The sequence below is a fragment of the Enhydra lutris genome, unplaced genomic scaffold, assembly GCF_002288905.1.
Source record: "Enhydra lutris kenyoni isolate GAN:26980312 unplaced genomic scaffold, ASM228890v2 scaffoldscaffold66, whole genome shotgun sequence".
Lineage (NCBI taxonomy): Eukaryota > Metazoa > Chordata > Mammalia > Carnivora > Mustelidae > Enhydra > Enhydra lutris.
In genome coordinates, this window is record NW_019154150.1 from 3896679 (window position 1) to 3911081 (window position 14403).

A 14403-nucleotide genomic window follows, 5' to 3' on the forward strand; every position below is an offset into this window, starting at 1 on the left:
GGGCTGTGTGAGCAAAGGCCCTGTGGTGGGTATGGGCCTGGGTGTGGAAGAGGAGGAAGGCAGCACTGTGGCAAGGGGAGGGAGTTAGGGAGAGCTGATGAGCATGGGAGTGGGGAGAAACTCCTTCTGACCCCCTGCTTGTTTTTTGAGCAAAGCATGTTTTGCAGCTTCCCTTGGCCCCTCCACCTGGACCCCCCATGTCTCAGTCTCCCAAGGACCCAGCCCTACCCTACCAATCTCTGTCCCTTTCAGCTGCGCTCTGAGTAACGTGAAGAAGGTGTCCCTGGAGCTGGGAGGGAAGTCGCCCCTCATCATCTTTGCTGACTGTGACCTCAGCAAGGCTGTGCAGATGGTGAGGGCCTGCCTGAGGGGTGGAGGTGGGGCACCCATCTCTGATTCTACAGTCAAACTCACACATTTGGCCTAGACTGGCAGGAAGGGACCTAGGGGACAAGGAATGACATATGCCTTCCAGGAAACAAATTTCTCAAGAAGTTTCATAACTATCAGAATTACTGAGATCAGCTTCACAGAATGATAAATGTAAGCCACAGTTCCATCTGTTCTGAAATCAGCATGACAACTTTTCGTTTTTCCCGTGTCCACTTGCCCAGCTCCTCCACTGACTCACTGGGCAGCCTCAGGCAAGTTACTCAATGTTTCTGGGCTTCGTGTTCTCACCTGTATCATAGGGAGAATACGCCTATGGTTATTACAGGGATTCAACAAGCTATGAAGTCTGAAGGGCTAAGAAGATGTGGCAGGTGCTGTGTGTCAGTTGTTCTTTTGTTCATGTTGTCATTGTCATTGTTATGCCTTGGTCCCCCTTTCCACACCTGTGGGAACAAGTCAGTTCAACCAGGTGTCCAAATATGCCTCATTCCCTCTAAGTCTCGCTGTGCCTTAGAGGACAATGTGATGCCCAGCATAGACATAAAAGGGAGTGCAGCTTCAGATAGGGAAACTGAGAGAGGCAAGTCCATTTCCAAAGGGTCTTGGCACCAGTGCCAAGGCCATTACTTCAGGGCCAAAGGCCCAGGCCATGTTATTGGGCAGTGCAATCCCAGCTGCCAGGAGAGCCAAGCTCTCGCTCCTCCCTTGTCCCCACAGCCCCCCGCCCACCAAACAGGGCTTCCAGGTCCAAAATGCAGGCTCCCTTGAGCCTCTGAGGACACTTATTCTGGACGGCTGCCAGGAGTTCTCTCAAGCCTAGGCTGGCACCCAGTCCCTCCCAAGACGGGGGGCTGTCTGCCTGCCTTTGCCTGTGTCTGCTGCCTGCTCCAAGCTAACAGACTCTCCAGGCTCAGCCCCAAGAGTGTGGACTCTGACTCCTCCTGTATCACCCCAGGGAGTACGCCTGCATACAGGGTCTCCTCTCCACTCCCTCTTGTCCTCCACTCTTTGTAATGTGAACACAGGTGTCCCCCCAGGGGATGGGACTCATTTCTTCTCTTGAGGTGACTAAAGAATGAGTAGAGCCTGTATGTCCATTGCTGGCTGGGCCTGGGCTGCCATCCCATTGGAGACTGGAGACACACATTCCTACCCTTCCCCATAAGGTGGTGGTAACTGGGCGTGGATAGGTGGGATGTGGGGGGCTGGCACCCCAGGAGCAGTTGTGAGCCAGCATCCTTATCCATTCTCCAAAGGGGATGAGCTCCGTCTTCTTCAACAAGGGGGAAAACTGCATTGCAGCAGGACGGCTTTTTGTAGAGGACTCGATCCATGACCAGTTTGTACAGAAGGTGGTAAGTTCTGCTGCAGAGTCTTCACTGGGACGGCCACCTGTGCTTCAGGGGTAGGGGGCGGGGAGGCGGGGCTGGACCAGGTGGAGTTGGGCACTGTCCTTCTGAATCAGGAAACCCTCAGGCAAAACTGTATCCTTTTTCACATGTTTTTATTATTTCAGCAAGAAATGGTAACTCTGCAGCTCACACTGACATAACCAAAAAGGGCCTGTCCTATGTCAGTTCCCGAACAGTGAACCCTAAGCCAGGGATTGAGGTGCATGTGGCTCACTGTGGGTGAGCTGTCAGGGGAAGCCTGGGAGGTGGGAGGGACCAGGAGAGGACAGAGACAGGTCTGGTCTCAAAGTGACATCTAGCCCTAGCCTGGCCCACAGATAGAAGCTCTGGAGCACAAATGATACCTCTTAGGTGTACCCCTGGGGTCAAGGGGCCAGACATTTGTCCCCTGTCAACAGTTGCTGGCTGTGAGTGTTCATGGGCTCACTCACATGTTCATGGGCTGGGACCTGGGACCAGCAGCTGTGAGAGGTGGGTGGGTACCAAAGAGGGTGGGGTGTGGCACTCACAGCCTCTCTTACATTCTTACAGGACAGGAACAAAGGGGAGATTACTCTGCCCCACTGACTCTGTTGGAAAAAGCTGTGGGGGAGGATGCTGATTGGTGTCACTGGGTCCCAGGTCCATCCCTGGTTCATTCAGTGATTGTAGGGCCTACAGAGCTCCGGTTGGCTAAGCTTCAGCCAAGAATCCTTCCCCACATCCTGGCAAGCAGTGTCTGATCCCAGCGGATGTGAGAGAAGATGTTGGAACACAGCCCCTACGTGCTGGTGTAAAAAACTGTATTTAGGAAGCCAGGGAAAAAAACAGAGCAGGACTGGGACAAGGCGAGGCAGCTGTGAGGAAGGAGTTCTGGGGAGGGTCTTGGATAACGAATAAAAATATGAAAGGCAGTGAGGAAAGAAACAGGGTTTCTAGAAGGGAGTGTAATAGCTTTTGCCACTTGGTGGCTTGGGCTAACAGCCATTCATGCAGTCATGGTCTTGTGGGTGGGCACTGTGGGCACCAGCCTAGGTTCGCCTGAGCTTGCTCATGCATCTGCTGTCGGCGGGGGCGCTTGGTGGCTGCATTGGGATGGCTCATCTTTGTCCCTGCAGTCCTTCATCCTGTAGTGTGTGCTCAGACACATGCAGGGACAATGGTAGGACTCCTAGGAGTGAGAACAGGAGTGTAAAGATTTCTTGGGACCTCTCAAGGTTGCTTCTGCCACATTCTGCCTGCCCAAACAAGTCACAAGTTAGCTCAGATTCAAACCTATCTCCATGAGAAGTGAATACAATGCATAACCCACTGTAGTTTGGGAGCCGGGCAGCCTGGCTGAGCGAGTCCTTTGCTGCGACAGGCCCAGTATAGGACTAGCTGAATCTGGGGCACGGGTGGGGAGTCATGATGGAGGGCCTATGAGGGGGCAGCTCACTGAATGGATATAGTTGTGGAGAACATAGCTGGGCAAGCCCCGGCCCCCTCCAGGTCTGCAAAGGAGTCATGAAACCCCCACAGGGTGAGGATAGGGGTCAGAATCCCAGGAGAACTGTCAGGGGAGTTTCAGTTCCCAAATATGGGAAGTGAGAGGCACATCCAGGACACTAAGCATTATTACTCTTGGCATCCTAGGGATGGAGTTGGGGGTAGGGGAGAGTTGGTGGCCAGGTGGGAACAGGGAAGGGGAGCACAGCAGGGATAGGGACTCTCTTAAGCACAGAAGAGCTAAGGGGTCCTTGGTGAGAGGGTAGGGGCTGGTCCTTGGGGGCTTGAGTGTCTTCTGATTAGGCCTGGCTGGGGGATATAGAGCCTGAATGGAGGGGTGAAGTAGCCCTGGCCTCAGAGGAGGAGGCAGCCAGTCAAGCCTGACCGTGAGGCACCTACAGTGAGGGTGGAGATGACCTTGTTGATCTTAAGAAACTGAGGAAGAAGCCTGGAGAGAGGTGGCAAAAACAGGAGGGGTGAACCCCAGCCAGGGGTCCAGAAGGTCTGATGTCTACCTCCCACTGGTAGGGCCATCTAAGTTCTTTTCCATAGCACAGCATCCCGTACTCAGGGGCTTTTCTGACTCTCTGCATCCAGCCCCAGAATCCATCAGATACCATGTAGCACATCTTTTATGGAGTCCAAAACCCATGTCTCCAAGGGGCAAAGCCTAGACCTACATTTAGGCTGGCTGAGGCAACAGGGAAGCCTTTCCAGAGGAGGGGACCTTGAAGCTGGGCTTTGAAGCAGGAAGTTGTGGGAGCAGGAGTGGATGGACTCAAGGCCCAGATCTTTCCACTTAGTCTCTTCCTCTGCACTGTGGCAGGACATGTATCTCCCTGCCCCACCCCCACTCCATATTCTGGAGGGCCCAGACAAGTGATCTCTCAGCTTCTCAGCCTATGAAGCTGAGTGCAGTACCACTATAGGGACACACTCTTTGCTGACCCATGTCTGGGCCTCACCCTATCCCTGGACACCTCTCTTTTCTCAGCCTGTCCGATGCTAGGCTTGGGTCTCCTTGTACATTAGAGGCATTTGGGGTTTCAGCCTTGAAGGCAGATCTGGAACCAGAATTGAGACTGTCCTGAGGGTGTGTAGACTTTCTTCAGGGCCCAGTGGCTGGTCACCAAACATGCAAACCTGGTAGGCGGGTCAGGTTGGGAATATCAACAGAAACCATGGTACCTGACCAGGACCTGACTGGGAGGACTCTCCACAGGTAGAAGAGGTAAGGAAGATGAAGATTGGCAACCCTCTAGACCGGGACACCAACCATGGGCCGCAGAACCACCAAGCCCACCTGCAGAAGCTGGTAGAGTACTGCCAGCATGGTGTGGAGGAAGGGGCCACGCTGGTCTGTGGTGGGAGACAAGTTTCTCGGCCAGGTCAGTCAGAGCACTTCTGGCTTACTGGGGTGAACTGGAGGGCAGGTAGCATGGCCTCTGGTCTCCTGCCCCACTCTAACGGCAGGTGTCTGAACTCCACAAACTCTATGGTTAGGCTCCCAGACCTCAGGGCTTATTTGGGACGTTGGCTGTGGTGTCCTTGGCTATTTGGACCCCAGCCAGACCAGGTGTTATACTGGCAAGGTGAAGACACCAGTTCTAAAATCTAGTCAGTGCTGGTTTAGTAGGGGACTTTGATTTGCCTTAAATATCTCTGCATCCTTGAAATTCTTTCCTCCTGTGGATTCTGTGGCACTGGCTTCCATAGTTTTCTGTCTTTGCTGTTACTTCTTAGTGGTCACTTTTCGCTGAACCTCCATTTTCACCTGTGCCTTGAATGGGGGTATAGCCCCAGGTATATCCTGAACTTGGAGCACTTCTCATGGCAGACCCTTTCCCTGGAGGGTCTCACTCCCTGCAGTGGCTCACACCCTCCCAAGTACCTGCCTCCAGGCTCCTCCATCCAGAATTCCTGACCACCTAGACACCTCCACCGGCATGTCCGCAGGCCCTTGAGACTGAACAGGTACCAAATTCATCACGTTATCTGAGTGTCCTGACCCAGATATACACTTGCCTCTCTAGAATCTTCCATCTTGTCAAGTCACAGGAGCCAGAGGAGCAGGGGCTGTGGCATGGACTGTTCGAGCTGCTTCCTTGTCAGACTGCCCACCACATGGGTACAGGCCCAATGTCTGGCTTCTACACCATTAGGTCCTTCATGCCAGCACTGAGACTCACACCAAATCTGAATTAATCTGATGGAGGGAACGAGGGAAGGAAACAATGAATTCTAGATTCCTCTATTTTTCTGACTCCTACTTTAAATTATTTGCTTCATTCTCTTAAATTAAAAATCTTTCTTCCTCCCCTGCATCCCTGCTGCCATACTGCCGACTCTGCAGCTCGTTTTGCCTGCAGCATCATGCCTGCTTCCTGAGGACCCTCTTGTACTGCGCTAACCCTTTACTCATGGTAGCTGCCGAAAGTCTGATTATGTCTCGCCCCATGCTGAAGCAACTTCTGCAGTGACCCATCCTCCTGCAGCAGCAAGCTCAAACTCCTCACTTCATGTGCAGGGTCTTCCATAGTCTGTTGCTAACTGGCCTGCCCATGACCCTTGCTCCAGCCACATTTTACTCTCTCTGAGTACATCTCACGTTTCCCCACTCCTTGGGCTTCTGCTGCTCCTCTGATTAACAAACCTCTCCCCATTTCCTCAGCAGCTGGCGAATTCATCAACCAGCTCAAATAACATCCAGGCGCAGACCATAGGTACTCCTGTGTCACAGATGCTCCCTGGCACCTCGTGCAGTGACAGTTTTATAGCCATTGATGGCCACCCTTTCGCTGCTGTCAGTACACTAGAGTTTGGGGTCTGATGGGAGAGAGTAAAACGAAGGCATGTTTGCAGAACAGTTCTGACGGTGCATCACCCAGAAACCAGGACACTGGGGAGCAACTGTCACCACCTCCTGGCCTGAGGGCCAAGAGGAGGAAATAGAATTCCTGGAAGCTGGTGGGGGGCAGAGCTGTGAGGTACAAACTCAGTTGGTTGTCAGAGGGTAGGGGAGCCTTATGTGGGCCGAGTCCAGAAGGGCAGAGAAGAGTACAGAAAGAACAGGAAACGGACAGAGCCCAGCCAATGCAGAGCCTCCCACACCTGGTGGGCAGCCCTCGTTTGCATTCTGAGAGCATATAGGCCATACCACATGAGTCAATAGGTGTTCATACCGAATGTAGCTTTGAAAAACTGTAATTAACATTAAAACATAATTTTTTAATGTATGAAAAGTATGGAATATTTTATTAAGTTGCTTTTAAGGTTAATTTTTTAGAAATTAGAAAGAGGTTAGATTAGATTAGAAATTAGATTAGATTAATCTGATCTAGATCTAATCTAATCTAGATCAGATTAATCTGATTAGAATAGGTTATTCTAATCTAGATCTAATCTAATTGATTAACTAGATTAGTTAATCTAGTTAATCAATTAGATTAGAAATTAGAAAGAGAAAATTTCAAGTCTCTCAATTTTCCTTTACTCAGGCTAAATTATATCTCAGTCCAGTCGAGTCTCAGGGTCCTGGGGCTCCCTGTCTAGAAGAGAAATAGAGGAAGCATTTCTTTCTTTCTTTTTTTTTTTTTTTCACTGTTCCAAGAGTCATTGTTTATGCACCACATCCAGTGCTCCATGCAATACATGCCCTCCTTAATACCCACCACCAGGCTCACCTATCCCCCATCTCCCTCCCCTCCAAAACCCTCAGTTTGTTTCTCAGAGTCCACACTCTCTCATGCTTCATCGCCCCCTCCAATTTCCCCCAGTTCACTTTTCCTTTTCTTCTCCTAATGTCCTCCATGTTATTCTCTATGCTCTACAAGCAAGTGAAACCATATGATAATTTACTTTCTCTGTTTGACTTATTTTGCTCAGCATAATCTCCAGTCTCATCCATGTTGATACAAAAGTTACATCCTTTCTGATTAGGCGTAATATTCCATTGTATATATGGGCCATATCTGCTTTATCCATTCGTCTGTTGAAGAGCATCTTGGCTCTTACCACAGTTTGGTGATTATGGCCATTGCTGCTATGAACACTGGAGTACATATGACCCTTCTTTTCACTACATCTGTATCTTTGGGGTAAATACCCAGTAGTGCAATTACAGGGTCATAGAACATGTCTCCAAAGGCAAAGGAGACAACAGCAAAAAGGAACCTTTGGTACTTCATCAAGATAAAAAGCATCTGCACAGCAAAGGAAATAGTCAACAAAACAAAGAGGCAACCCACGGAATGGGAAAAGATATTTGCAAATGACACTACAGACAAAGGGCTGATATCCAAGACCTATAAAGAACTTCTCAAACTCAACACCCAAAAAATACAATCACGTCAAAAAATGGGCAGAAGATATGAACAGACACTTCTCCAATGAAGACATACAAATGGCTAACAGACACATGAAAAAATGTTCATCATCATTAGCCATCAGGGAAATTCAAATCAAAACCACATTGAGATACCACCTTATGCCAGTTAGAATGGCCAAAATTAACAAGACAGTAAACAACAAGTGCTGGAGAGGATGTGGAGAAAGGGGAACCCTCTTACACTGTTGGCGGGAATGCAAGTTGGTGCAACCACTTTGGAAAACAGTATGGAGATTCCTTAGGAAACTAAAAATAGAGGAAGCATTTCTGCTGTCAGAACTGGTTCCATCGACAACCAGGGCCTGTAGGAGCAGCAGTCTTTATGGGAGGAGGTGGAAGGCATATGTTGACAGGAGAGCAGGAGAGTGTTCCTGGCTGAGAGCACTCACCCCCTGCACCTGGGGCATCAGCACCTGCACGGAGGGTCCAGGAAGCAGGGAGACAGTACTGGGGGGTCCTGGCCATCAGAACCCATGTCCAAGGCTCCCCCCTCCGCCCAGCTCAATCTACTCCATAGGGACTGATGGAGAGCCATTGGCACTAGGTTAAGAATCGCCATTCTCTCAGACCAACACTGAGCTGCCCATCTTCCTTAGCAGCATTTACTTGAAAGGGTTGTGAGGATCCTGGGAACTCATAAGTCTGGGGCGGGAAAGCCACCCACCATCTGTAGCAGCCACCACACAGGTGTCACAACCTGCAAGATGTGTGCATGGTGGCTTTTCGGGCCCAGGCCTGGCTGGGGAGAGGTCTGCCCTCCTGCAAGACCATGGACTTCTGTCTCCCCCTAGGTTTCTTCTTCGAGCCGACTATTTTCACGGACGTGGAGGACCACATGTTCATAGCCAAGGAGGAGTCCTTTGGACCCATTATGATCATCTCTCGATTTGCTGATGGGTAGGGAGTCCTGCTTATGTCTCTTGAGAGCCTGATCCTCTCCCATGCCTTCCTGGTGTCTTTGTTTGAGATTTGTAGAGGGGAGTGCAGAAAAGGAATGCAGATAGGGTGGGGGCTGTGGATGCAGCATAGCTTCCTGTGGAGTCTGTCTCAAGTGCTGAAGTTAGGAGAGCCCCAGGGGACCAGCCAGGCTGGGTCCCACTGAGAGTGTCTTCCTTGTCTCTCTGATGCCTCACACAGCATGCTGGGTTCTGTTCTTATCCACTGCTGCATAATAAACCACCCCAAGCCCCAGTGGCTTAGGGTAGCAAATTACTTAATTCACTTGCAAGTCTTCAGTTTGGTCAGGGTTCCATGTGGCTGGCCACCTCTGCTCTGTGCCATGTCAAGGCAGCCAGAGAGGCCCTCAGAGAGGCCAGGTGGAAGATGCAAGCCTCCTCAAGAGCCATCAGTTGGCCTCAAAAAGCCCTGAACCTCACTTCCACCTGTCCTGTTGGTCTAGCTGAGGCCAGATCTGGCCCAAAGGGAGAAGAACTGGACTGGCCATAATTGTTCTACCACAGGCCCTTTTCCTGACTATCATTTTTCAGAACAGCACCTTTCAGCAGATTGCAGAATGGCATCTCCTCCTCGATATACTATCCTTCCAGCTGTCAAAAAATTATAAAAGTTTTCTTTACTTGCTGATTGTATTAGAATGAGATACTTTTCTCCCATCTACCAATCATTGTGCCCAGTCTTCAAGCCTATGTCTGTGGATGCCCCCAGCGTAGCTGCCCAAGGAAGGCCTTTCAATGTGTGGTGGGTTCCCAGCCTGCCCCCCTCCCTGGGCTCCCATCCCCCTGTCTACACAGTGAGGGAATCCCCCTTGATAACCAGAAGGGACTGACTCTGCTCTGCCTCCTCTCTCATTCTTTTCTCTTTGCTTGGCTGGTCTGTCTCCTCCACACTTTCTGTAGGCCCAGTGCGTTTGCTTAGACGGTCCTATGTGGTGGGGAGCTTGGAGTGGGCTGCCCCCCCCCAACCAGGAGTATGGAGTACAGGTCTTTCTGTGTTCCATGCCCATTGTGGCCCCATGACCCTCCTCACAGAGTTCTTTGTGGGTTTTCCCTGCAGCGACGTGGACACTGTGCTGTCTCGGGCCAATGCCACAGAGTTTGGCCTGGCCTCTGGCATCTTCACCAGGGACATCAACAAGGCCTTGTATGTCAGTGACAAGCTGGAGGCAGGCACCGTGTTTGTCAACACATACAACAAGACTGACGTTGCCGCTCCCTTTGGAGGGTTCAAGCAGTCCGGCTTTGGCAAAGACCTCGGTAACCTAATCCTGAACGTCTGTTAAGGCTCCTTGGTGCCAGGCCCTGTCCTGGGGGCCAGGCTACATGCTGACAACTGGGAGGGAACAGTGGATAATTAAGGCAGTAAGCAAGATCCTGCTAGGAAGTGAGGAGTGTAGGAAGTGGACGAGACAGAATGATCTGGCAGGAAGACCAGGAGGGTAATTTTAGTAGGGACCAGGGTGGGCCTCTCCAAGAAGGTGGCGCCTATGCTGAGGTACTGGCTGGAGGAGGCAGTAGGAAGACCTGAGGGTATGTGTTCCTGGCAGAGAGAACAGCAGGTCCTGAGAGAACCAGCTTTGTGGTCTAGGAGCTGCAGACAGGGGCCTGAGTGCAGGGATGGGGAAGTCTGGAGGGGAAGAGGTGGGGGAGGCAGGCAGGGGGCCAGAGAGCAGGGCCCTGGGGGCCATAGTCAGATCCTCATCCACAGAAAGAGGAGAAACCATGGAGGCTGAGTGTGGAGCCCAGTGGGGCAGTGTGAGTCCCCAGTGCAGAGACACTCTCATCCAGGTAGCCAAGCACAAGCCCCACCTGGCCTGCCAGGGGAGGTGGAGGTCTGGTCTAGCACTCCTCTTTCCCTAGGCTGTGGTGTGATTTAGGATGAGTGCTGCTCTCCCCATCCTGCCACCATGGAATCCAGCAATGAGGACTGACTCCAGCTGGGGATCCCAGCTCTGATGCCCAGCAGTGGTGGTGGGAGCAGGGGAGGGCAGGGTCTGGGAGAGCAGCTGTCTCTCAGAGCCTTCATCCCTGAACCCAACTCAGGATCCTCAGGGAGGTTTGAGCAGAGGCTTGACCATAGAGAGGTTGCTATTTCGTTTTCTACCCTTACACCATCCTTTACACCCTGCAGAAAACCCCAAGGAGGCTTGTGAAAGCAGCCCCAGCAACACTCTCCCCCAAAGTCTGACACTGTACACTGTGCACACAGAGGTGGGACTCACACTCAGACACATGCACATACATGATGTTGGACAGTACTGCTCCCTTTGTCCCTGTCTGCCACCGCTTCCCACCCCTGCTTCTTGGTTCCTCCATGGGAATCTACAAGGGCTACTGTTATTCAGGAGGCTGGGGTGTCAAGTCCCCAGGATCTGATCTCTGTCACTTATGGCCCTGCCCCTGAGGTGCTTCCGCTCATCCTCTCTGCTGCCAGCTCGTCCTGTGTCCTGTGCACATAAACCAGGCATCCCCAGTAACCCATCAGGGTTTGGGCCAGAGACCTCAGCAGGTCCTGGCTGATGAAGCGTGGCTCTTGGAGCCAACCTTAGCAGGTGGGGGAGATGTCAGGCAACTGCAGGCCCCACATTTTGTTTGTGGGGCCAAAGCCAACAGCTGCAGAACAGCCAAATTCTGGGTGCCTGTGACTCCCTTTCCCAGTAGGAGCATGACCTGGAATTAGGTGGGGGGCAGCAGTGGGGACAGACAATGCGCACCAGAGAGCCTCGACTGCCCTCAGGGTGATCGGGCTGCCATTCCTCTAGAGAAGCTAGAGCAGGGAAGTTTCTGGAACAGTTGCCCCCAGTTAGTCTGTATTCCGATGCCTGCAGTGGAATCCTTACCACTCCCCACCCCACAACTGATGCCGGACCTGCTAGCGCCTTGGTTTCTCTTTTGTAACTGGGGCTGACCCCACACGGTTGCTGCAGGGATGTGTAAGATAAAAAGGCTGCAGTGCTCACCACAAGGTGAGGCCAGCCCTAGGGGCCGCTGTGAGGATGACCTTTCCCCACAGTATGTGCTGTCTTGCAGGAGAGGCGGCCTTGAATGAGTACCTGCGGGTCAAGACTGTTACTTTTGAGTACTGAAGAAAGGTCTCCTGCAAGAAAGCCCCCCTCTCCACGATGCGTCCTTGCCCTCTACAACCTGGCCTGAACCGGGCCTGCCTTCGCAGGGGGAAGCCAAGGCTGCTTCCCTGGAGTTCCCGACCTCTCACCTCTCCTGAGCATGTAGCACTTCCACAGGAAATGCTGGTGGAAGCCTCCTGCCTGTACCCCTGTCCTCACTGGAACATCCCCACCCCTGTCTGATCACAGAGACCTTTGACTGGTTGAGAAAGTGGCCCCAGAGTGAATAAAAGTTCTGGCCAGTGACAACCCTGTGTCTCTCATTCCATCTGTGGGTGCTCCTGAGTGGCCCTGCCAGTCCAGGCACTCTTGTGGAGGAAGGTATCCTGGGGAGAGGTGTACCATTGAAACGTGGGTGTGCATGAGCTAGGAGGAAGCTAGGCATGGGAGACATCTGTGGGGTCACTCCTGGGAAATGCAGAGCAGAGGAAGCAGGAAGGGCAGCAGAAGCCTCCCACTGTGATTCAGCTCTGTCTTCCTGGCACTGTGCTGCCCCAGGCTGGCCTTTCAGAGCTGGGAGAAAGTTCCATCTTTCCCTCTATTGTGTGTTCTGTGACTCTCTGTGGATTTCCCCTTGGCCCCAGCATCCTGCTCTCTCTTTTTCCTCTCACCCTGAAGGACTATGGGCCCCCCCTTCTTCACCCCCATGCCCTAGGTCCCAAACATTACACCTCCACTTACCTGCTATTGCCTCAGTTTACCCCAAATGGCACTCTCTGCTTGACATTTCAACACCCCAGCCCACCTGGCTCTGCCCCTTTGGACTCCACACATTAATTTTCTAGAGGGTCTCACAGATCACAGAGAAACCTTATGTTTCCCAGTGTAATAAGGATATGATAAAAGATACAGATGAGCAGCCAGATGATGACATGCATAGGGTGAAGTCTGGCAGGGTCCTGAGCACAGGAGTCTCTGTACCTGTGGAGTCGGGGTGGGTGTGGTTGTCTTTGCCAACCTGGAAGCTCTCCAAACCCAATACTACTGGGATTTTTATGGACTATTCCTCACATATTCATGAGCAATCATTAATCCCATTTCTAGCCCCTCTCTTCTCTCTGGAGAGTGTTTGAAGGTGGGGGCTGAAAATGCCAAGCTTCTGATCATGGCTTCATCTTTCTGGTGACCAGTTGCCACGTAGAAACCCAACCAATCACCTCGATAGAATAAAAGATGCTCTTAGTGCTCTTCTTGTTTAGGAATTTACAAAAGTTCTGGAAGCCCTCTGTCAAATATGGGGTCAGAGACAAATATTAGTGTTCTTACCACTTAGGAAATGACAAGGATTTCAGGAGATCTGTGCCAGGAACCAAGGACAGAGACTGAAATGCATTTTCTATTGTCTCATAGTAATAAGAGTGACACTATTAGTTTACCCATTTTCTTTTTTTTTTTTAACCCATTTTCTTTATCCCCGTCTTTCTTGAGTTCTAGAACCCCAAGTTTTACATGGGCACATGACTGACCTGAAGAAAGAGAGAATTCCCAACCTCCTTTGCAGCTAGGTAATGGTCATGGGACTGAGCCTAGCAGACAGAATGTGAATGGAAGTGATTACCTGCCCCTCCAGCTCCCTTTTTTCCTCCCTTTGGGATGGCTGGAAGCAGACCCAGGAGACAGGGTGGTGGGCATTTTCCGACCATGCAGATACGGCAACACCTGTGGAGGGGTGAGCAGCACACAGTGGCAGACACCTAAATCCCCAGCATCCTGGAGGTGCATATCCACCAAGGTGACTGGTACATGGGGGAAATAAACTTGTCTTGTGATTTTTTTAAGTTTTTTTAAATTTGACAGAGTGATCACAAGTAGGCAGAGCGGCAGGTAGAGAGAAGGAAGCAGGTTCCCTGCAGAACAGAGAGCCTGATGCGGGGCTCGTTCCCAGGACCCTGAGATCATGACCTAAGCCGAAGGCAGAGGATTAACCCACTGAGCCACCCAGGCACCCCTCTTCTTGTGATTTTTAATGCACTTATCTTTTCCATGTTAACTGAAGAGTTAAAAGCATTTTAGACATATAATAAAACAAAAATTTCATGAGCAAACCAGGCAAAGAGGAGTGTGGCAGAAGGATAAAATCAGGAATGCGCTTGGTATCAAAACTGCATGCTGTGAAATTTTATGCCGTTTTGAAGTTGAACCACTATTTAGCTCAGAGCTTTCTAGCCAACAAGAGTGTGAGAGAACTGGAACTCACAGTGTCCATATGAGAGAAGAAACCAGCTAGTTTTTTTGGAGTACAGAAAGAAACCCATCTTGTGAGTTCTAAACACACACACACGCGCGCACACACACACACACACACACACAGACACAACTTTTTATCATGACCATTGCCTTATACTATTTTATAGTAGGACTGCAGACTTCTGTATCTTACGATTTTCCCCAAGGTAGGCAGAGCACATGTTGACCCACTGGCAGCCCAAGCGACCAACATGGTGGCATGGTTGGAACACTATATATTCCTCCAACAGTGGGGTGTGGTAGGGAGGAGGACGGACCCTAAAGCCCAGTTATGCTCTCTGTTGATCTGACTTGATCTAAACATAATGAGCCAGAGGAAAGAGAGTTCACCAGAAGCCATTTCAGACAGAGCCTTGCATTTCTTCAGAAGAAATGTTCTGATGAGGCAAAAAGGGGCTGGTGGGGATATTCAGGAT

At 51.1% G+C, this 14403-nt stretch overlaps 1 protein-coding gene across 1 annotated transcript in view; it reads left to right on the forward strand.

Moving 5' to 3' along the window:
• Nucleotides 1-11870, forward strand: part of LOC111159051 (aldehyde dehydrogenase 1 family member L1) — a 116423-nt gene extending 104553 nt beyond the window's left edge. The window contains exons 18-23 of the mRNA XM_022521430.1: nt 253-352; nt 1650-1748; nt 4495-4660; nt 8451-8556; nt 9673-9872; nt 11646-11870. Coding sequence (XP_022377138.1) covers nt 253-352; nt 1650-1748; nt 4495-4660; nt 8451-8556; nt 9673-9872; nt 11646-11701 — 727 coding nt within the window. The 3' untranslated portion in view covers nt 11702-11870. The remainder of the gene's footprint in view (nt 1-252; nt 353-1649; nt 1749-4494; nt 4661-8450; nt 8557-9672; nt 9873-11645) is intronic.
• Nucleotides 11871-14403: the final 2533 nt, after the last annotated feature.